Source organism: Delphinus delphis, chromosome 1 (assembly GCF_949987515.2).
Source record: "Delphinus delphis chromosome 1, mDelDel1.2, whole genome shotgun sequence".
In the NCBI taxonomy this organism is placed as follows: Eukaryota; Metazoa; Chordata; class Mammalia; order Artiodactyla; family Delphinidae; genus Delphinus; species Delphinus delphis.
The window spans coordinates 182,522,653-182,546,010 of record NC_082683.1 but is presented as its reverse complement, the minus strand read 5'-3'; the positions used below and the strand labels follow the sequence as shown (position 1 = coordinate 182,546,010).

The window sequence follows — 23,358 nt, the reverse complement described above, 5'->3', positions numbered from 1 at the left end:
TCCTCCCCGGCAGAGAACGGCTACGCCAGCACAGATGAGGAGGTGTCTGAGTTCTCGGAGGGGAGGTGAGTTTCCAGGTTGGGAGCGAGCATGTGCCTGGGGCTGGGTTGGGGGGTTGCCGGGGGGTCAAGGGCTGAGCCTGGGCTTGGGGGCTCTTTAGGACCCATGAACCTAAGTCCCAGGGAGCCGGGACATCAGCGGTCGGCATCCTGGCCCTCCTCTGCTTTTTCCTTAGCTTCTCCCAGTCATTCACCATGAAAGGCTCCACCAGCCATGACGACTTCAAGTTCAAGGTGAGCCCCACCAGAAGGCGGCTGGGGGCGGGGGGCTCCCCGCAGCCTGCTCCCCTGCACCTCCCCTGCACCTTCCTGGGGCTCTACCCCTACCCTCAGCCCCAACCCAGTATTGCCTCCATCTGGGATGCGGTGGCCAAGAAGGGTCTGACCTGGAAAGGGTCGGGGTGCCCAGATGTGTGACCCGTTACAGCCCATTCCTTTTGAAGTGGGTGGAATGACATCATCATAGCCCGAGGCCTCGCTGTCAGAACTCACCCACTTCCCCACCAAGACTCTGCCTCCTGATGTGAGTCAGAGACCCACCCTGGATGTCTAGTTACTGTGCGTGCGGATCGCTGACTCAGCAGGGAGGGAGTCTGTCTGACACTGAGGGAGCAGCTGCTAGACTAGATGGAACCACGAAACAGGACTGAGTAAAGAGAGAAGGGAGAGCCCTGCAGACTGGGAGCGGCGCCCTGTGCACAGCCTCTGAGTAACTGATTAGCTGGTGAGCAGCAGAGGTCAGCCTGCCATTCTGTTTGCGAAGTCCAGAGAAGGGCAGCAGAGGCATTTCCTGTCGGTCTGGCTTCTCCAGAAGCCTCGGGAGACGTGCCTGGGTCATGGCTGCCGGGGCCCTTCCATCACTTCCTCTGCCTCAGGCCGGCGGCGCGTCTCCCCGCTGGAGTTCCCCCAGCTCCCCGTTCTGTGCCATCGTGTTTGGGCAGTGGGTCCACCCAGCCCTTCCTGTCTCAGGGTGAGCCCAAGCTGTCCGCCCAGATGAAGGCCGTGTCTGCCGAGTGCCTGGGACCCCCGCTCGAGGTGTCCACCAAGAACATCACCAAGTCCCTGGCCTCCCTCGTGGAGATCAAAGAGGACGGAGTGGGCTTCTCCATCCGAGATCCCTACTACCGGGACAAGGTCTCCCGGACCATCAGCCTGCCCAGCAGAGGGAGCACTTTGTAAGGAGGGAGCTGAGTGGTGGGGGCGTGGGTGGGCCCGGTAGGTGGGCCCGGGCCTCACTGGGCCCTGCATTCCAGCCCCCGGCAGTCTCGAGGAGCGGAGACGTCCCCTCTGACCCGAAGGAAGTCATATGACCGAGGGCAGCCCATCAGGTGAGGACTCGTTCTAGACCCTGGGGGCAGGAATCGCTGGGAGGCCCACTGTACACCGTCCTGCACACTTTCATCCGGCCCCGCGCGCGCCCCCGCCCACGGCCCCTTCCTCACTTCGTCAGCTGCGGCTCAGGAAACAGTCTCTCCATAAGCACCGGAGCTGGTGGCCAAGGCCGCTGCTAAAAACTGCCGGCTGCCGTGAGCTCAGCGTGGGCGGATCTGCAGTGGCCTGGCCTGGGCACGGGGCCAGCGGGCTTCAGCCCCGTTCACGGCCAGGGGTCCTTGGAAGGCCCCAGCCCCTTTCAAGGTCTTGTCCTGTGGGCGGAGTGTAGGTGAGCGAGGACAGTCCTGGGAGGGGACGCAGGACCGAGGACAGTCCCCAGCCGGCCAGCCACTCACTCATGGGGCCCCACGGGCTTCTTCGGGCATCCCGGTGCCTCTCAGGGTCGCCTTAATTTTCAGAGATGTTTGGTGGCCTCCCCAGGTCACACAGCGAAGTAGTAGAAGGGCAGGGGCTCAGGGTGACCTCATGCACCTGCCTTGTCGGGAGGGGGACATGCGCCTGTCCCTCCCTCCGGTCCAGCCGCCCATGCCCGCGGCTGCAGATGGGCCTTTGGTGGGAGGAGTTGCAAGGGCATCTGTGCGCCCGGGGCCCCACAGACCGTCCCGCCCCCCCGTGACAGAGAGAACACACTGAGTTGCAATTGGGGGGAATGTAGGCTGGTCTCGTGATGACCCTCCAAAGGGAGGGAGGATGGGCTGAGCCTGAGGACCACCCTCCAAAGAGCAGGGCCGTGGGTGCTGGAAGGGGTGGCGTCACGAGGCCTTGGACTCTTCCCTGGAGATCAGGTCGCGCTGTTTGTGGCAGTTGTGTTGTCAAGTCACCGTGAACACGACTTAGCGAATCCTGAGCCGTTGTTCCCGGGAAATACAGGGCTGGGCTCCTGGGAGCCTCTGGTCCCAGCGTTTTCACCAACCCGTCATGTGAGTTTCTGTTTAAAGACACCTAATCCAATATGTACCGTTGACTCATTAATATTGAACTCAGGGCCAACAGCCCTAAAGCTCATGCCTGAAGGAAGCTCATCTAACACGTATCTTCTCTGTAAACCACGTCCCAGCTTCCTTGAGCTCCGGACACCAGGTGGCCCTGCAGCACCATCTTCGGGGCCATTTTAAACACTGAACTCACCAACCAAAAGCACAAACATTTGAAAATCATGGCACTAAATAGACTGGAAAGGGCGCTGTGTACACTGTGAGGGAGGTAGGGCCACCTCTTTTGACCTCAGCTGGGAAGATGTGCACTTGGGTCCTCATGCCTGCAGATGACCAGGAACCCTGCGGGTGTTGTTTGGGGCTGACAGATAGGCTTTGGCGAGCAGGTGAATTAATTCCCAAATGCAGAACCCACGGATCACGAGGACCAACCCCTGGGGGCCGAGCAGGAGCTGGGCCGTAGGACCCCCTGCCCTGCCGCCCGCACAACCAGACGGAAGGTGGTGCAGGCGACGCCGCGTGCGCATGCCCGTGGGCAGAGGCGCGGTGACTGACGGCTGCCGCTCTGTCCTGCTCACCTGCCAGGTCCACAGACGTGGGGTTCACGCCCCCCTCGTCCCCTCCCACTCGGCCCCGGAACGACCGAAACGTCTTCTCTCGTCTCACCAGTAACCAGAGCCAGGGGTCGGCGCTGGACAAGTAAGAGCCGGGCGCCGGGGGGCGGGGGGCACAGAGGGGACAGGGAGGCTGCAGGCGGGTCCTGGCCGCAGGCAGGCGGGCAGCGGGGAGACGCTAGGTGTGCTGCGCTGGCCCTTCTCCCGGCACCTCTGCCCTTTCTGTGCTGCCCGTGGACCCCTCCCGTCCCCTGAGCGTGTGGGGACCGCAGGAGAGGGCACGAAGGAAGCCACGGGGCCAGGCCCAGGCAGTCGGGCACCCCGAGGGCCTACCCAGAGCTGCCCCTGCCTTCTCTGCTGTTGCTGATTCTTCTCTGAAGCCCCTCCGTTCGCTTCAGTCACGCACACACACCCCCACCCCTGCTAATGTTCAGGCCACGCCCCAGCGCCCTTGTGGAGGGTCCCTGCAGAAGGAGACCCCGTTTCTGTCACATGGTGGGGCTTCAGCTCACCCCTACTGAGTGCTCTCGCTGGACACTCACCTCCCAGTGCGGTGGGCACCGCCCCCCGGCGCCGCCCCAGGCTGGCACGCACGTGATTCCGCCCGGAGTATATAGACCAGCCGCGAGGACTGCCTCCCTTGCTTTACAAAGGAGATGAGGCTCAGAGGCCCCGGGACACCTAGAAAGCAGCCGAGTTGGGCCCAAACCTGGGATCTCTGACCTGTGGGCCTCTGCGGTGGCGAAGGGAGAGGCCCCGCCCTCCCGTGCTCCCCTCTGGGCCCCCCACACTGCTGGGCACCCCCGATACCCAACCTTCTGCAGCCCCCGGAGGGCTCCTCTCGGCTCCAACAGCTCCTCTGTGCTTGGCGGAGCCCAGGCTACGAAGTGCTACTCCTTTGCCTGCATCGCCTCTCCTCACAGAGGCAAAACATCGCTCCTGCCCCAAACCTGCCGTGGCCCCCCTTGCGGGAAGACAGCACCGAGCCCAGCCCACGCCAGCCAGGGGACCCCCATGCCAGCCAGGGTGCCCCCATGCCAGCCAGGGGCCCTTCACACCAGCCAGGGGACGCCCATGCCGGCCAGGGGCCCTTCACACCTTGACAGGTCCCTCTCAGCAGCTCTGGGTGGGACCCTGGCATCCCAGCTCCGGGGGCTTCCAGACCCCGGTCCTGCCCGGTGGCCCGGGTGTCGGGCCCATGTGTGTGCAGAGGCAGCCGCCGGGCACCGTCCAGCGGCCCGTGGGGCCAGTGCTTGGGGATCAGCAGGTCTCTGAAGCTCTGCTGGGAGAGGCCTGCTCCTGGGAGGGGTGGGAGGAGGCGCAGCGTCGCTCAGGGGGCAGGGGGCCCCCAGCTTGTGCAGTGAGGCAGCCGAGATCCTGGGACCAGCAAGGCCCGTGTCCCCTCTGCCCCTCCGCACCCCCATCCCTGCCCCAAGCTCCCCGGCCTGCCCCACCTCCTCTCCGCTGCCCTCAGGCCCTCCTTCCTCTCCTCTCTCCGCTCCCCCTGCAGAGAATAACCACCCTCTGACCTCCCCGTGCTGCTGCCGCCTCTGCTCCCTCGTGTGTGTCCCTCTCTCCCCCTAATCCAGCTAATTTTCTGCCCCCAGGTCTGATGACAGCGACTCCTCTTTGTCGGAGGTCCTGAGGTACACAGAATGGCTCGCTGCTCCCTTTCTGTCCCCCTTCCCCGCACCCTGGCCTCAGCATGCGGCCCCTCCTCTCCGTGGCTCCCCAGACCCCCTCCCGCCCTTCTCACCCCTGGTTCCCCTCTCGTGGGTGCTTCGTGGCCTCTGACTGCGCCAGGCTGGAGCTGGGGGCTCTGGAGGGCATGGCTTCTGGTGGCTTGTCACCGGGTGGGAGGGGCGGGCACGGGAGCCTGGGGGGCCGGAGCCCTGGAGGAAGGCTGCCGGAGGTCGCGCAGGCTCAGCGTCCCGGCTTTTACTCAGCTGTGTCGGGGGCTCCCTCACCGACCTTGGCTCTGAAAGAGAAGTGGCCCTGCCCACGACTCCTGGCCCGAAGGCCAGGAGTACCAGGAGACCTTTCTCCCTCAGCCAGCCCCGCGCACACGCACACGCGCGCACGTGCGCGCACACGCACACACGCGCGCACACGCACGCGCGCGCAGCCCTCCTGCTGCATAACAAGGGGCAAGTCCCAGGACCTGGTGGCCTGAGCCCCGGCTGGGAAAGGGCCACCCTGGGCTGAGGGCTCCCTCTGCTCTTCCGGGGCAACCGCCACTCACTGTTCCTGCCCCCGGGGGTGACGCCCCTGGCTGCAAGGCTGCCACCCACGCCCTCACCCCCTGGCCCCTCCCATGGGCGGAGGGTTATCCTTGTAACTTGGGGTCTCCCCACTGCTGTCTTGGGCTCCTTCCCCGGCTCCTTCCCCTGGGCCCAAGCCAGCGTCAGAAGCGGGGAGCTGGGGACAGGGCTGTTCGTGTGCCTGCGACACCGGGGACAGCTGGGCCTGTCCAGCCGCCGTCCGTGGGGGTGCCGGTGGAGTCCGCGGGCTCTTGAGCAGCTGCGGGCAGGGCGGGGCATTGGTCACGTCAGACGCTCTCGGCCACAGGGGCGGCGCTGTCTTTGGAAAGAACAGGCCATGTTTCAGACGTGCACGTGGCTTGGCCAGGGGCTCGTTCCTAGAGACCCTCAGTGGGAAAAAAAATCCTCCTCCTCAGGCCCTCCAGGAGGCTGGTGTGTAGCGAAGTCCTCAGGTCCGCTCAGGACAGGCGTCCTTCACCTCTGAGTGTTTGTGGGGAGGAGGGGGCCATGCCAGCTCCGCTCCCCACAGGGGCCTGCACTTTCTTCCCACAGAGCTGAGCAGGGCTCCCCAGAGGGACTTAGCCCTTTGCAGATGACAGTCACGGATCTGACCACACTGGTCCAAAGGGGCCCAGGTGGAGGTGACGTGCACGCCTGCATGCGCGCGTCTCTGCCCCGGCGTGGCGGCCTGGGCGCCCTCCCTCTCCGCACTCCTCCACCCTCCCTGTGGACGCCGAGGTGCCGGAGGAGCCCATCCAGCTCTGGGGCCTCTGCCCCGCCCGGCTGGGGCCTGGGGGCGTGTGTGTCTTGGGTTCTGGGTCAGGCAGGCGACGGAGGAGACTCCCGCGTGTCCTGGCCCCTGGCCGTGCCCGGCCGGGCTTGCTCCCCAGAAGTGCTCAGGATGGCAACTGAGAGGCTGCACCACAGGCCCCCGTCTACGCGGCTCTCGGACCTGGGGGGCTGTGGCTGGAGCCCCTGCCACAGCCCGAGTGCCCCTGCGCCTGTCCTTCACCCGGGAGCCTCGCTCAGCCTGGCCGCGGTCCCGGGCTGACGGGCACCTCTCTCCCTCTCTCCCGGGAAGGGGCATCATCACCCCGGTCGGAGGAGCCAGGGGCGCGCGGACGGCCCCGCTGCAGTGCGTCTCCATGGCCGAGGGCCACACCAAGCCCATCCTCTGCCTGGACGCCACGGATGAGCTGCTCTTCACAGGGTCCAAAGGTGGGCGGAACCCGGACCAGCCAGGTGGGGTCAGGGCCTCCCGCCCTCCCGCTCCCTTTGCCAGAGCGGGCTGCCCAGGAGACGGGATCACAGCCGCCAGGTTGAGGAGGTGGGGCCTCCTGCCGGGGCTCAGGGCTCCCCACCCCGGGCCTCCCCTCCTAGCTGGCTATGGGGTCTCCATCCAGTACCTCCTTCCAGACCTGCCTCCGGAACTCCAGGAAGCGTGTCAGGTGCCCCGCCTTTGCTCATCTCAGCCCCTCCCCGAGCCCAGCACTTAGGGCTGCGCACTTCCTACGATTCCTTAATCCCAGCGACAGTCAGAAAACGTTACCTTCCGGCTAATAGAACAGTGGGAAGTGTGTATACACCCACCTGCGTGGCAGGAGGGAGAGGGCTGTGAATCGAGGTGAGGTTCATTGGTTCCAAGTTTTCCCCCTGAGACTTGCTGCCATCGTTCGTTAATTTGGTCGGCGATTGGCAGGCACGGGAGCTTTACTCCAGCCCCGGCGCCGCAGCGATTCTCCATGAACCTGGCGTTGGTGGGCGTTTGCCCGAGAAGCCCTGGTGGGAAGTGCCGGGCTCGTCCGTGCGCCACAGGAGCAGGCGGGAGCACGTTTCCACCCCCGGACCCGGAGCCCATCCGCTGGACCACCTCCCCTGGCCTTGGCGGCCCCGGTGGCTGTGGGCACGGGAGTTCCCCTGGCCCCGGCCGTGATGGCTGTCCCCCGCTCACGCCCGCTCTCTCGCAGACCGCAGCTGTAAGATGTGGAACTTGGTGACGGGGCAGGAGATCGCAGCTCTGAAGGGTCACCCCAGCAACGTGGTCTCCATCAAGTACTGCAGCCTCTCTGGGCTTGTGTTCTCCGTGTCCACCTCCTACATCAAGGTGTGGGACATCCGAGACTCGGCCAAGTGCGTCCGGACCCTCACGTAAGTCGTCTCGCCCGGCTCGCACTGGTGGCGGGGCAGGAGCCAGGACCCACCCCAGGAGACCCGCGAGGGACAGCCCAGCCCTTACCTCTGACCCTGCCTCTCTTCCTCACGGGCAGGTCCTCAGGCCAGGTGGTCTCAGGGGACGCCTGTGCGGCTGCGTCCACGCGCACCATCACCAGCGCTCAGGGAGAGCACCAGATCAACCAGATTGCCCTCAGCCCCTCGGGCAGCATGCTGTATGCCGCTTCGGGCAACGCCGTCCGCATCTGGGAGCTCAACAGGTCGGGGAGGGGCCCGGGCAGGGGCGGGGGACCCCCGGGGCGGCCCCGGGCTGCAGGCGGCTCGTGCCTGGGTCTCCATCTTGCTCTGAGGGGGGATAGTCTCCTGGCTGGCGTATCACCCCAGGGTAGACCCCCAACCCCACCCCAGGGTCCCCCCGATCCAACCCCCGCACCCCCGGCTGGGCCTCTCCTCCCCTCCAGGTTCCAGCCCGTCGGCAAGCTGACTGGCCACATCGGCCCTGTGATGTGCCTGACAGTCGCCCAGACCGCCAGCCAGCACGACCTGGTGGTGACCGGCTCCAAGGACCACTACGTTAAGGTACGGAGAAGTCCTTGACCTTGACCTTGAGGCCGGCTCGGTGGCGGCTCTGTTCTCCTCCTACTCTCCTTACCTTGGCCCTCTCCCTCCACTGCCTTGGGACTCATGGGAAATAATGAGACCCCTGGGGATTTATGCTGAAAAGTCACCCCCAAGGAGCAAGGTCTGTGCAGGAGGCCAAGATTGACGTGTGATCTTGTACATGTGCTGAAAAGTCAGAAGGAACCTAAGTGTCCACAGGTAGAACGACAGGCAAGAAAATTAGGGAAAACCCACAGGACGGGAGGCAGCACAACTGAGTACACGATAAATACGAAAAAAACCCACAAAGAGCACAAGTCAGCCCTGGTGCTGTTTGCTCCCTGGTTGTGTCATTGCAAACGTAGGTAGAGGGTCGGAGACTGGGAAGCAGTGGATAAAAAGGGAAAGAGGGCGGGGGGGTTATGATGAATGGTTTTATTTAAAGTACAAGTAGTGTTTATTTATTAAAAAATTGAGTAGGAGGCTCACACCCCAAACCCACCTTGAGTCAGCCTCCCTGCCCCCAGTTCCTGTCCCCCGGGAAACCCCCCCCGACAGCCTCCCTCCCGCCCCTCCTCCGCAGATGTTCCAGCTGGGCGAGTGTGTGACGGGCACCGTCGGCCCCACCCACAACTTCGAGCCCCCGCACTACGATGGCATCGAGTGTCTGGCCATCCAGGGGGACGTCCTGTTCAGCGGCTCCCGGGATAACGGCGTCAAGAAGTGGGACCTGGCGCAGCAGGAGCTCATGCAGGTGCAGTGGGCTGCGGAGAGGCGGTCCCCGGGCAGGGCTTGGGGGCCCTGTGTCCTGGCCCAGAGCCCCCCAAGCCTGCCACTTCTGCAGCCTCTTCCTCACCTGTGTTTACCCCCCCGGCCAGCACCCTCTTCCCCCAGTGCCCCCCCGGTCTACACCCTCTTCTTCCCCCCAGTGCCCCCCCGGCCGACACCCTCTTCCCCCCAGTGACCCCCCCCGCCGTCACCCTCTTCCCCCCAGTGCCCCCCCTGGTCTACACCCTCTTCTTCCCCCCAGTGCCCCTCCCCCGGCCGGCACCCTCTCCCTCCTGTGCCCCCCCACCGGCCGTCACCCTCTTCCCCCCCAGTGACCCCCTGGTCGGTACCCTCTCCTGCCTCCACCATCTGCCTTCAGGCAGCAGCTCTCAGGAAGGGTCTGCTCTCAGCCCCCGGTCTGACCAGTCTCCCCCTTCCTTCTCTTCCGACCCCTCTGAGGGCTAAAGGTCTCTGTACCAGTGCAGGGTCTCAGGGTGGAGCATGGGAGCAGGAACGAGGGACTCACCTCTAGAGCCTGGGGCAGGGCTCCCCGCTTCTCGCCCTCACGGCTCGCTCCTCCCGCAGCAAATCCCCACGGCGCACAAGGACTGGGTGTGCGCCCTGGCCTTCGTCCCGGGCCGCCCCATGCTGCTGAGCGCCTGCCGCGCAGGCGTCATCAAGGTCTGGAACGTCGACAACTTCACGCCCATTGGCGAGATCAAGGGCCACGACAGCCCCATCAATGCCATGTGCACCAACGCCAGGCACATCTTCAGCGCCTCCAGGTGGGTGCCGGGCAGAGAGCTCTGCTCCTGTTCTCCACCCTGTCCCGGGCGCTGTCCCCGCGGCCAGGGCATGGAGCAGACCCCGCGGCGCCCCTGGCCTGAGCCCACCTTCACAGAGCGCCCGGGGGGTGCTGGGCCCCAGGCTGGGACCACCCCCCGTGTCCCAGCCCTTCCTGCCCCTGACACAGCAGCCTGGACCCCTTTGCAGGCATCTCAGACCACAGAGCAGCCCGCCTCCCTCAGCCCCAGCTCTGGTCCCATCCAGGGACGCCCAGGCCCTCTGTCCCAGGGGCAGCTGCTCAGACGGCCTCTTCTTTTTCCTTCTTGTTCCGACCACGTTCCCTGTCTCCGCCTCCCCCTTCCCGCCTCCCCCTGCCTCTCCCCCCACAGTGACTGCCGGGTAAAGTTGTGGAATTACGTCCCTGGACTCACCCCCTGCCTTCCGCGCCGAGTCCTGGCCATAAAGGGCCGAGCCACCACCCTGCCCTGACCTCCGCGCCCCTCCGCTCTCCTCTCTCCACCCCATCCTCCCCCTCTTGCCTTTCCCCTCTTTCTCCACTTCGATCTGAGCTGCTTCTTGACGGTACGAGATTGTTTTACTCCTCCCCCTTCTCTCCCCCTGTATCCTGCCTGCCCCGAGATTGCCCCGCCTGCCCCTCTTCTTTCCGAGCATGGACGGGGGGCAGACCCCCAGGAGAGGGGTGCCAGGGGGCAGAGAGCAGAGGGGGAGCATTCAGGCCTGGACAAGAAAACAAAATAGCAACAACGGAGAGCAGCCGTGCTCAGAAGCCTGTGGGGCCTTGGTGACCGCAGGCCCCTCCCTCTGCCCAGCTCCCCTCCACCCTTGCAGCCACCCTCGGCCTAAGCAACGCTTGCCCCTGGGTCCCAGCCCCGCCTGGCAAGTTGGGGGATGTGGCCCGTGCTTCGTTCGAGGGTGGCCCGCCGTGGCCTCTTCAGGAATTGACCAGCCCTCTCTTGCTCCGCCCAGTGACCTGACAGTGAAGTTCTGGAGTGCCCGGCGCCTGGTACCCAGCGGCCCCCACTAGAAGTGAGCTCAGAGGACAGCCTGACCCTCGGCCCAGCGGGGCGGCGCCCGGGGGACAGAGGCTGTGGGCCTCCTGCCCACCTTCCTCTCCCCGACCTTCCTACGGGACACTGCCCCCTCCCGGCCCCTCCTCTCGGGGACAGGGAGGTCGGGGAGCTAATTAAGCTGTGAAGCCAAATTCCCCTCATTTCTCTCCCTGCAGCCTGCCCCCACCCCCCCACCTGTCCCGGGTTCTCTTGCCGCGCTGGCCACGCCCTTCCTCCAGCCTTGGCCCGGGGGGCCTGTCCGGGAGGTGGGGCAGCCCTCTCCGTGCCCCTCCGGCCAGCAGGCCTCCCCTACATTCTCTGGCCCAGCCACTGCACCTGCCTCTGAGCCCAGAAAGATAGCCCTCAGGTAACCATGGAAACCAGGTGCAGGCAGCTGGCCCTGCAGCTGACCTTAGCCCCTCGGCCACCAGTGGCCACTCCCCGTGGACCCCAGCAATTCTTTGGGTCCCTTTCTGCTGGGGCCACGGTGGAGCTGCTAGAAAGATTCCTTTGGGGAGACGGTCAGCGTCCTTCAGTTATTTAATTTATTTTTTAGTTTTATTTTTTGCTGTTGCCTCCTGGAAACTGACTTGAAGTTTCTTCCCACAAGCTTGTTCCTTCAGCTCTTAGGGGCCAGCAGTCCCAGAGGGGATCCGCCCCCCGCCCTCCATTTGCTTTGCAGAGGAGGGCGGCTCCCCTTTGACTCTGCAGCCTGGGCCCGTCCCCGACCTCACCCGGGGGCCGCTCTAGTGCCCCCGCCTCCGGCCGCTTGGCGCGTCAGTGCCTTCCTACGCCGGGGCCTGGCACCCGCCCCGGGCAGCCTTACACCAGCCATGCCCGCAGAGCCACATGTGTCTTCTCACCCGCGGGGTCTCCTGCCCGCTGTCCCCACTCCCAGAACCCCGGGTGGGCCACGTAGGAAGCAGCTCGGAAGACCGTCCACCATGAAGGGGCTTGGGCGGCACGCCCGGCCTGGCCCCTCCCCAGCCCCCCTGCATCTCACCCCGGCCAGGCAGAGCCCCTGGCGTCTTTCCCTGGTTATTCAGGAGACTTGCGTTCAAGCCTTAACTGGCACGGGCCAGGGTCTCTCCCTGTAGGGCCAGCGGTGAGGATGGACTCCACTGAGTTTCTCCTTTCCTGGGGGCCGTGGACTCCCCGCTCCCGGGATGTTGTTCAATCCGCATTCTTTTTCTTTTTACACACTTTCTCTGACGCTTAACTGGTCTTGCGCTTCCTGGCCTCACTCAGTCTGAGCGCCGGGAGCCCCAGCTCTGTTCAGAAGACGCAGTGACTTTTGGATCTTCCGGAGGTGGCCCTGTGCTCTCCCCTCGGTGCCCCTCCCCACGTGGCCAGGGCAGAACTCGCCCTGTCCCCACTGCTCCGAGCTGCCCCCCAGCTCAGAAAGCCGTCCTGCTGTGAGGGCCCCCTGCTGGACTTGGGGTCGACGATGGGGGAGCAGACGTGCAGCAGGGACACGCCCAGAGCCGGGACAGTGTCTTCAGGACTGGAAATCCCTCCTGCTGGGCCATCGCGGGGGTGCCGGGAGCCCCCTCGGCCGCTCAGAAGTGGGTGCAATTCTCCTCTCGGGCCCCGGCCCTCCCCCCACCTCAACAGAAAGCTTCACCCTTGCCTCCTGTAAGGAAGAATCTGCGTGACTGTTTACAAGCTGTAGAAACACAAGGCTGGAGGCCTCGACCTGGGGCCAGCGGGCAGCGGCCGCAGGCCTGTCCTTGCACAGACGGGCCCTTGGGCCCGCGAGAGGTGCTCAGAGGCCCTGCCCGTTTCCTGCTGCTTCTCGTGGGTCAGCTACCTCACGGCAGGCTGGCTCTGCTGTCCTGGCGGGAAGCACTGACTCTGAACTTGAGGTCTCGGGAGCCTCTCCCAGCTGTGCTCCAGAGCACTGAAGTCTGCCCGCTCCTTCGGGGATGGGCTGGGTACATGGTTGGGGGGCCCCCAGCGCCCCTCGATGCACAAGCATCCTCAATGTGGAAGCACAAAATGGTTGTGATTTGAGCACAAGCCAGGGCTGGTGGCAGGCGGCCTGGGCAAACCCGGCCGGGAGGCTCCTCCCAGGAGGCTCTGCCCAGCGGGAGACCGAGGACGCCCGCTTCAGGGGCTGCCCTCGCTCCGACAGGGCTCGGCCCGCAGCCTGTCCTGATTCCGGGACGCATCCTACTACTTCCGCCCTGCTGTGCCCACCCAAAGGCTTGCAGGGCTGGGGGCCCCGGAGTGGCGCCCTTTTTCCCCGACATCCCGAATTGTTGAATGCTCGATCCCAGGTCCATCCCAGCCCCACTGACCCGTATCCTGTCCCGGGGCTGAGCCCCGGGAAAGCTCTCAAAGGCGCTGGCAAGCGCCCCTGACGGGACCGTCTTCCGGCCACTGCCCACGGCCTTCTCGGCGCGGTCCTGGGCCAGGCCTCTGCTCAACGTTAACCAGGCCAACGTTCGCTTCCATCTGCAGGGCTGGCTCCTCCGAGGCACCTGGAGTTGACTCGAGCTTGCCAAGGAGAGGGGAAGGCTGAGAGAGGCCAGCACGCCCGAGCCTTTGAGGCGGTCTGGGTGCCGCCTTCCACCCCTTGGGAGGCCATCTGTGGGTCCAGGCATGGTCCGGCCCTGCTGCCCGCCAGGGGCCGGGTGGCTCGGGCAGAGGGAGTTTAAAGCACAAACCACCGGAGGGAGGACTGTTGCCAGGACCTGCTCACGCCACCCGGGGTGGCGGAGACGCGGGCAGGGCTGCTGTATGGTCAGGGAGTCCTGACCTCTCCCACCGTTGCGGGGCGTGGCTCCCGGGCGTCCTCTGAAGCGGTCTGGGCTGGGTGCCGGCACACCCCCTGGTCGTTCATCCCCACGTCGCCCGGTGTGCTCACCACCGTGTTGTGTGGCCAGGGCCTGCCCTGCCAGAGTGCTGAGCTCCTTCCCGCCAAGTGGCCCAAACCCAGCGCCTCTGTCCCTTTGCACCCCAAGCAGCCAGGGCTTGGCTGCCACCCCCCACAATCCCTCCTCTTTTGGCTCCCAAACCCTTCCCAACCCTCTGATGTGCAAAGATAGAGTTGACAGGGAAAGTTCTGATTCTTCTAAGACATCTTTGTTCTACTCCCCCTCCCCCAGTGATCAGAGGAGCTCCCAGCTGCACCACACCCCAGTTCAGCCCTTTGAACTCCTGTCCCGAGGGCCTTGCAGGGAAGCAGGGGCAGTTCCGGGAAGAGCCGAGGGTCAGAGAAGACCCCTGCCGTGAAGCCCTGCCCTGCCCACCAGCTCTTTTCTAGCTATCCCCTGCCCGGGCGCAGGGTTGCGTTTGGTTCAGCTCCTCCGCTGGGTGGTAGCACAGGTGTATATATGTTTTGTACGTCTGCCGATGACTGTACATAGTGTATGAAAGTTATTTAAACCTCATGCTGTACATTTCTGTTCCCGGACCAGATGTGAGTGTTCTAAGAAGCTGTCATAAATAAAACGCGAATGACCCTTGTCTATGGTGTGTGGTGTGACACTGAGGGCTACGGATGTTGGGCTGGTGGTCCTCCCTGGGGCAGGGGTTGGGGGAAGGGGCTGGTGGCGGGCGGGGCCAGGCATCTGGGCCAGGCCCTGTGTCCCCTCCTGGGACAGGTGCGCAGCTGGAGGCAAGGGCACCGGTGTTTCCTGAGCGCCTGCTCCATTCCAGACACTGTTCCAGGCGTCATCCATCGGGTTTTCACTACCTGTGTGACAGGCGGCGTTTGCATTTTCTGAAATGAGAAACATCTCAGAGGAAGCAGCTTGCCGGGCATCCTAGCTGCTAAGGGCAGTCATGGTCGACACCCGTTCCTCTCGCTCCATCGGGCGGGAGGCGCCGTGCGGGTTGCCCCCCAGATGCGGTTCTGTTCCTCGTAGCTTAGGAGGAGGGGACAGAAACACAAACGGTCACACGTGCCAACGGCTCCACCGAAGGCGTGACGTTTGCTTCCAGATCACGGCTTCTCAGTCTTAAAAACTCGTATTCCCTTTTCTTTTTCCCACTGCCTTAAAAATCCTCTGTGCTCTGCCTAGACGTCCCATTCTTTTGAACATAAAAGCCCCATTTTTAACATAAAAACGTCTATGAGACGCCGAGCAACCCTGTAATGTGGTCTTCACCCCGGAAGACACAGAGTTGTTGCTGTAAAAGGGAGCTGCTCTCGTGCTTGTAACTCACTAGATCCTGTTCGTTACTACGGTTTTCCAGGCATCGGTGATGCTCATATAACTTAGGAGTGTATGCACTTCAGGGTCCATAGTCCCGATGCTCTGCACTAGCTGTGTGTGCAAATCTCTGCTTCGTCAGGTTTAGCTCTATCAAAACTTTCATAACAGTTTTATTGAGATGTAATTCCCATACCATAAAATGTACCCTCTTTTTGGGGAGGTCAGTCCTGACTTCATCTTGTTTCTTTCTGTATTCCCTCAGCGCCTTGTGGCCACAGATGCTGAGCAAACATTTAAAGAGGGAGAGTGGGAGTGAATGAAGAAAGAACAGCCATCCTGGCGGGTGGAGTGATGAGCTGTCAGCAACTATCTAAACCTGCCTTTTCCTTTTGAAAACCACACATCCCCCCCCGCCCCCCGCCCCCCCCACCCCCCGCCCCCCCCACCCCCCGCCCCCCGCCCCCCCCACCCCTGCACCACCACCTCGGGGGCCAGTCTGCACCTTCTTCCCTCCCCCGACCACTCGGAAGCTTTCCTTTCTGAGGTCTGTATTAAGAAGACAATTGGGTCTCTCTTTGTTTTCCCAATACCAAAGCAAGCTGCTTCCTCAGCCCGCACGGGCCCTGCTGCTGATCCGGACCCACGGCTGGTGACAGGTGATGGTGCTGAGGGGGTCGCCGTGGGCGGAGGAAGGTTCCTCCCCAGAGGGTCCTGGTCCTCACAAGGAAGGGGCTTGGTAAGTTGGGGGACCCTGAGCCAGTGACGGAGATGCATCCCCCCAGCCCCGCGGCGGGCACGGGAGCCTCCCAGCCCCAGGGAGCAGCGGTGGCTCTGGAGTCCGGTTGTTTTTGGCTGGTTGACCGAGCTCCACCCATGCTACCTCCCACCCGGCCTCACCCCACCCTTGCTCCCCACAGGCCATCTTTCACATAGGATTCTGCCCTTCGGGACAGAGCCTACTGTCGACTGCGGGAAGTGACAACGGGGCATCGCCAGCTGCATACCCGCAGGGAGGGGTGTGGATGAAACCAGAAGACGGAGGACCCGGAGCTGACTGCACCCAGCGGACTCCCCCTCCGCCCCCAGACTTTGGCCACAAAAGGTGGTTTTTCCAAATTCAAGTCTTGAAGAAGCCAAGGCACTTAGGGGTGGGGAAGCAGGAATAGTGAGTTAAGGGACATTGCTTTTTATTCTTTTAATGTGGGATTTTTCCCTCCAGATTATGAGTAATAACTGCTTATTATGGCCTCTTTTTAAAAAATTTTTGGCCACACCCCACGGCATGTGGGACCTTAGTTCCCCGACCAGGGATCGAACCCATGCCCCCTGCCCTGGAAGGCAGAGTCTTAACCACCGGACCACCGCGGAAGTCCAATAACTGTTTATTATAGAAAACTTGGAAAACAAACGAGGATGAAGAAGAAAAATTCTGTTTAGGATATAAGTTCCCAGGCGGCTTTCCCAGGCAAGAAATTTGCACTCCTCGGAATCTGACACGAGCCATTCATTGCCAGGGCTGGGTGGCATCTTAAAAGATAGTTTTTTCCAAACCTCTCAGTTTACAGGTGAAAGGAACTGAGGCCCAGAAGCCGACAGATGTGGCCAAGATCATCCCAGGACAAGAAGACCCTAGAGTCCATTTCCTGGGCTGGTCTCTGCCCATTGAGTCCCTTAACTTGGCTTGACCAAGGCGAGGAGCGTGATTATCTCTGAAGCGGGTCCTATACCAATGCACTTGACCTGCTGATAGGTTATAATACAATCCATCCTTTGCCATTGCTTGTAGCAAAGCAGGATCGCACTTTGGAGGGCAAGGCAGGGACCGTGAGTGTATACTGAGTCTTGTGACTTTCCCCGAGCACCGCCAGCTATAACAGGTGCGGCCGGAAAGGCCCCTAGTGCCAGCTGGTGACAAAGGCGGTGGGTGGAAGAGGCTTCTGGCCATTGCCGGGTTAGCGCGAGCTTCAACGCTGCCTCTGAGGTCTGTTTGCAACCGTGGCAGTGACTCCCGCCGCTCCCCGGGCCCAGATAACCCGGGGAGGGTGGCCACTGCTGAGAGGGAGGCGTGGAAGGTGGAGACGCGGCCACCGAGCGGGAGCTCCACACGTCCCCGGGGTCTGGGGTGCGGGTAACAGAGGCCAGACGCTGCAGGGCCAGAGACAGAGCCAGGCTGGGCGTCCGCCTCGCTGTGGCCAGTTTGGGCCGCGGGGCCCCTGCTCTGTAGGACATGGGGTCACTGTCCCTGTACCCAGAGCTCTGCCCAGGGCCCGGCTGACTGAGGTTGGGGGTAACAGGTGACACCCCGGCTCCAAGGCGGGGCGGGGTGGTGGCGATGGGAACAGCCAGTGGCCCTGCGTGGACGGAGAGCCGCCCCGGGATGGTGGGACGGCCCCCGGCAGGGCCGGTTCCAGCAGGGGCAGTGGGATATGGTAGGCGCTCACCCCGCTGACCCGTTGGCGTGGCAGGAGGGACAGCAGCCAAGTTTTCCATGCCCAGGCCTGAGCGCTGTCACCTGGGCCAGGGTGTGCTGAGCCACAGGCCCGCCACAGCGGTGCTGCGCGGAGCCGCCTGGTGCCCGGACCGCAATATCCGAACGCTGATCCCCCGGGAGCTGACTGATGCCCTTTAACAAGCGGCGTAAACCAGCCAGAGTGCACTGCCTACGGCCAGGAGCCCTGCCCACAGCCCCGCATCCCAGCACCACTTTCCTCCCAGTTCGCAGTGCAAGCTGAGGTTCCGCACTCTGGCCTCAGGGCCCTGGCTGAGTGAGGGCGGGGCTGGGAGGGGCCTGGACCCAGAGGTTCGCTGCCGCCGAGAAGGCAACTCTACCCCGGGCGGCAATGGGCTCCAGGGGAAAGACGAGGAAACACCTCCTGCTCGGATGTTCCCTCTTTCTCCTTTTATTTTATTTTTAATTTAAAAAAAATTTTTGGTTTTTGACCGTGCTGCACGGCTGATGGGATCTCAGTTCCCCAACCAGGGATTGAACCCCAGCCATGGCAGGGAGAGCCCAGAATCCTAGCCACTAGGTCAGCAGTGGTCCCTCTCCCTTTATCATAGAGGCTTTGCAGGGACGCACCCGCACGTCTAGAGCAGGGCTTAGAAGCCCAGCGCAGTCACCGTGGCCACCGTCTTGTTGGCCCTGGACGCAGGCTCATTAACGGGCCTTTCTCGGCCTCCTGCAACAGAAGCAGGAGCTGGGCGCTGGGGATCTTCATCTTCTCCTTGGCTTCCAGGACGTAGGAGGTCTGCGTGGCCAGGCAGCTGACCGCGGGGTCGGGGTCTTCCTGCATGTGCTTCAGGGCTGCAACACAGACACAGCGGTGCTGGGCAGGAGGGCCAGGGCCTGGGGGACGGGGGCTCATGGGCAGGGGGGCGGTGCTGTGTAGCAAGGGGCAGGACAGCTTGTAGAGTGTAAGCAAGAGCTCTTCCTGGGGGTGCACACACCCAGTCACAAGCAGGACGTCCCTGGGCCCCTCCCTCCACCACGCCCCCCACTGACCCTGCGCCTGCAAAGGTCACAGCAGCCCCTGTGGTCCAAATCCAACGGGCCGCCCCAGCGTCTCTCTTCCTACACTCATGCTATGGTCACCATCATTTCCCGAAGCTTCTCCTCTTGGGTGACCGTGACGCTCCTCTCTTCTCGTCCCTCTTCCACTCCTCCGCCGGATTCTCTTTCCTAGACTCTCGCTGGGTCCCGGAATCCCGATGCTGACTGCGTGCCTGTCCCGCTGTGCGAGTCCAGGCAGGGCTGCAGCTTCCACCTGCCGTTCAAGTGCACGTCCCTGCCCACGGCCCAGCCCGCTCTCCCTGCGTCAGTGACCCGTGTCTGACGTCCAGTGGGACGGACCCCACAAGCCTTACTGACTCCACGTGTACGAGTCGAGCCACCGGCGTCCCCTCCACACCTGGTCCTACCTCTGGATTCTCCCCTCAGCCTCCAACGCCAGCACTCACCTGTGTGAGGAGCCCGGGAGTCCACCCTTACCTGCACGCTCCACGTCAAATCAGCCTCCAAGACTGGCTAACCCCCATGTCTTCGTCTCCATGACCCCATCACCTCTCCCTGGCCCCCGGCCCAGACCCAGTCCTGTCCCGGGAACTTATCCTCCGATCTGCCGCCAGGCGGTCTGTCAAAACTGCGCGGCCATTCGACCACGTGACCCCCTTGCTTAGTGCTTCGATGGCTCCCCGTTTCCTACAGCGTCAAGTCCTGCTCTTGTGTCCCAACCTCCACCAAACCACAAGACCCAGCCTCCTGCTTCCTGCCCTGTGGTCCTGTGCCGGGATGGCACCCCGGCAGCCAGGAGCCAAGCCAGCCCGCAGATGTTTCCTTCTGCTCCGCACACTGTTTCAAACCTTCTAAATTAGTTGCCAATATAAACGCGGGAAATTGCACCTAAAATCAGGATTTCCACTTCCTAGAGCGAAGTGGGAGATGTAGCGACCCTGAGCCCACGTTTTCTCATAGATGCAATCAGGGGGTCTCAGCCTTCTCAGGTGGGGACTGTGCCGTCCGCAGAGGGATGGATGGAACTGTTGAGAGGATGAGGGGAAGGACACAGTTCCTCATGTCCTACTGATACCTGTGCAACCAAAACCTTATTTCTAATCGTCTGTGCCCAGAACCTGACTCTGTCTTTTATAGAAACACAGAGTACTTTTTACGGTTCAGATATACACTGGATTTTCTAGGGACGCAGCTACAATATAGATCAAAGCAAGACTGTACTTCACATTTTCAGAACTTCGCCAAAAATCGTCCATCACTTTGGAAGTCACATCACCAGCGGCAACACTTGTTGGGTCACTATTTGCGCCCCCAACACACGACCTGCCTTTGTAGCCGGTCCATCCGCGGGCAGGAGGCCCCACGTCACGTCTCCTAGAGGCGCTGGGCCGGGCGCGGCCACGCATATATCACGGTCACATCCTGCCATGTTATCACGTCGTTATGTTACATTCTATGAAAAAGTACTTTCATTTCTCCTCTGGAGCTAGGGTTTCATATCTCTTTACTTTGGGAGTCTGTAGAGGCGGTGATATTACCCACACATTTCACTTCAGGATAGTAAGGGGCGGTTGTCGAACGCATGCTCTGTCGAGGCCGAGAAGCAGGGCCGGAGCTGCACCACGACCCTCAGCCCTCCAGACCCACCTGGCCTGCTCCTCTGCTTGACGTTACCTGTGTGGCCCGGAGGCATTTGAGTTTTCTGCTCCTGCTTTAATGGTTCCAAGCCACTTGTAGCTCCCCACACGCTGGGCTCTCCCGCCCTCATTTCCCATTATCAAGTCCTATCAGATGAGGTGGCCCAGGCCCCGGGGACAGAGTGAGAGCCCTGCTCCACGCCCCCTGTAGGGCAGCACCTCACCTGTACCCCTGAGCCCAGCCCTTTGCCGCAGTGTTACCTCGCCCTCCACTCCCCACTGCCCCCAGAGGACACCTCTGCAGGAAGCCTTCCTTCAACCCCCAGACTGGGCTGAGCGCGCCCCCACCTTGCATTACGAAGTACATTCCTCTCTTTCAGCCTTTACTCGACTATTCCAGAATGATCCACCTGTGTGCCTAGTTCCCCAACTCAGACAGGAAGCAATGGGAGCGGGGTGGGGCAGGAGCCACATGTAGGTGCTGGGCGCAGAGTGGACGGCCAGTGGGCATCTCATCACCGCACCACTGCAAACCCGGAAGCCGCAGGAAAAAGACCCACACGGCTGGGCGCCCCGGCCTCCCTGCCCAGGAGCAGGCGCCGCGGGAGCCGCGACTTACCAGGGCTCTGAGGATGGTCCAGACGTCTTTCTCGGCAAATATCGCTTTGGGCTTTGACCAGCCCATCGAGGTGGCCGTAAGGCAGAGGGCGGACCGGGCAATCTGGAGAGACGGGGAGGCTCAGTGCAAGGTGTTACAGGGCAGGGCAAGGAGGAGACCCCGAGGGGCATGGAGAGAGGAGACGGACGGCGGTGAGGTCAGCCCTGCGGGCACGGGACTCAGTGAACTCCGAGGGACCCCGGGTGGGAGGAAAGCCGGGCCGTCCTTTGGCTGTACCTGCACCCTTTCTCCTACCAATGAGAAGTTGAAAAATCAGGGTGGTAATGATTTTCCCAGTCGCTATGTTACTGTACGGAGACCCACCCAGCGCCCAAAACAGTTTCTCAGAGAAGAGATTTCCCCATCAGGGTCGGCTCTGCCAGAAATGTCCAAGCCGAGTTCCCTGGGAGGGACCCCCCCCCCCACCCTCCACAAAGATAACGTCCCAGCTCAGCTGCTGGTTCAGCGCATCCTCACGCGCCCGTCAGAGCCTTGCCGGGCAAGTGAGCCGGGTGTGTGCAAGCCAGTATCAGCACTTCCCAGCTGCAGTTCACGCGCCCAGGCTCCCGGGCTCAGAGCCAGGCCATCCACTGCAGAACACGGACCGGTTCCGGGCCCTCTCTGTTCTGGACGCCGTGCTGCCTCCAATGGGGGCCTCCCCGCCCTGGGAGCCCGTCTCTGGTCAGTGGCAAAGGGCAGAGAGCGGCTTGGAGAGAAGGCCAGTGATGCCTGGGGCCGGGAACCACGGGGGCACTCCTGGGAAAGGAAGTGTCACACCCACAGCTTTCCACTGTGCGCTGGTGGCCAGCCGGGGAGCCGGGGCTGCAGAAAAGCCCGGTGCAGGCGTCGGGTCACCCCGAGCCTCTAAGTGCTGCCCTCCAAGGTCAGAGACGGGAGCCTCCTTCAGCCCCGCCCCCGGTGCGTTCCCCTCCAGCATTCCGTGAACTTTGGGGGCCCGTCCCCGCACTGGGGATTACCCCTCTGCGCCCCAGGCCTCTTCCTCCCCTGCCAAGGCTCCCCGTCTGGGCATCCCATACTCGGTGGAGGCCGAGGGTTACCAGTGTGAGATCCTGTATGTTGGCAAACCATTCCGCTCGGAAATGCTTCTGCAGATCCTTCAGGATGTCCTCTGTCTCGTGTTCATATCTCCGACCCAAAACCAACAGTTCGGGGCAGGGCCTTAACAGGGAAAAAGGAACACGCCCTGCCCTCTCCCCTGCAAACGTCAGAGATCAAGAGGGTTTATAGGTGGGATGACGTTTGCCCAACAGAACAAGGAGGGTTCCCTGGTCCCTAGTGCCAGGCCAGTGGGTGGAGGGGGAGTGTGGCGGTGAGGTGCCTGGTCCTCTAGCAGCTGCTGCTCCTGTACCATGTTCCCCCCTCTACCCGCTGCTAAGCAGCCAGGAAATACACCCTATTCACTCACAAAACGTCAAGTTCCTGAAACTCCCTTTGGGGGAGACTTGCAAATTCCTGTGGCACCTCTGTAAGTGTGTGTGGTGGTCTGTATCTTTGGTTTTCCTGGGGCAGAGAAAGCCTAGATCAGGGACGCCCACGTTTGTTCCGTGAGAAAGGAGCCTCCTTTTCCCAGCTTCACACCTCACGGTGGCAGTGGGACAGCTGAGAAACACTGAGGATTCAAGTTGATCTCATAGGTGGCTGCAAGCCTAGCTCGCTGTTCTCCCAAGACTCTCCTGGAACCTCTGAAAAGAGGGCATTGCATCAGCACTGCACTTGGGGTTCATCTAGATAAAGCACATTTACAGCATTGCAGCTGTGAGAGAGGCAGGCCCTTTGATGCCCCCAGCACCACATGGGGTCTCCACGGTCGTCCTTGTCACTCCTACGAACCAGAGGGTCCCACGGCCACGGCCACAAGGCAATCCAGGCTCATAACACTTACCTCTATGAAGACGAGGATTTTGAACAGGTAGTGCAGGGCCTCTAAGGCCCCCATGCTGATCTCCTGGTTGGGGTTCATGCAGAAGAGGCCTAGGGTGCCCATGAGCTGCCCGCTCATCGAGAACTCTGCCATGTGCTGCAGGAAGAGGACACTGGGTGCGCCCAGCCGTCCACAGGGGGCTCCTACCCCCACCCCCGGGGGCCACCATCCCCTCCCCGCCCATATCACTCAACATCTGCTGTGGGTGCCCACCCACCAGCTCCGCACTGTACTGGCAAAGGAGACCTTCCAAGTCAGCACACAGGGGAGTGGAGCAGCCAGACCCCTGGGACACGGTAGCCAACGGGAGCTGTGGACCCAGCCCGGCTCTCTAGGCCAAGGTCCCCCACCAGGGCTGAGATGTGTGTGCCTGATTGGAGCTTACAGGCGCGGGGTAGGGGGGAGAAAAAGGCCCTCTGACCACCATCCAGGGCCCCCTGCAGAGCCCCAGTCGGGTGTCCCATGTGCACAGAGGCAGGGGTCAGCCTTCCGCCGCCCCAGGCGCTCACCGACAGCTCAGGGAAATTGCAGGTAAGCCTCAGCAGCCGGGAAATGGCCCCCAAGGCCCGGGACTGTTCGTGCACTTTCTCCGACTGTACCAAGCAAGGCAGGATGATCTGGAAGGAGAGCGAGGAGACTCCATCCACACACGTGGGAGCACCGCCCCCTCCCTTCTTAGTCTTTTTAGTGAGCGGGGACCACTCTTCATTGCGGTGCGCGGGCTTATTGCGTTGGCTTCTCTTGTTGCGGAGCACGGGCTCTAGGCGCGTGGGCTCAGTAGTTGTGGTGC

General features: G+C 62.6%; 1 protein-coding gene across 1 annotated transcript in view; it reads left to right on the top strand.

Moving 5' to 3' along the window:
• Window positions 1–14,121, top strand: part of KIF21B (kinesin family member 21B) — a 44,825-nt gene extending 30,704 nt beyond the window's left edge. The window contains 13 exon segments of the mRNA XM_059998807.1: window positions 14–65; window positions 236–293; window positions 1,029–1,234; window positions 1,313–1,387; window positions 2,972–3,085; window positions 4,608–4,646; window positions 6,343–6,479; window positions 7,229–7,409; window positions 7,529–7,693; window positions 7,895–8,012; window positions 8,617–8,787; window positions 9,387–9,586; window positions 10,575–14,121. Of these exon segments, the coding sequence (XP_059854790.1) occupies window positions 14–65; window positions 236–293; window positions 1,029–1,234; window positions 1,313–1,387; window positions 2,972–3,085; window positions 4,608–4,646; window positions 6,343–6,479; window positions 7,229–7,409; window positions 7,529–7,693; window positions 7,895–8,012; window positions 8,617–8,787; window positions 9,387–9,586; window positions 10,575–10,632 (1,574 nt within the window). The 3' untranslated portion in view covers window positions 10,633–14,121.
• The last annotated feature ends 9,237 nt before the right edge of the window (window positions 14,122–23,358 follow it).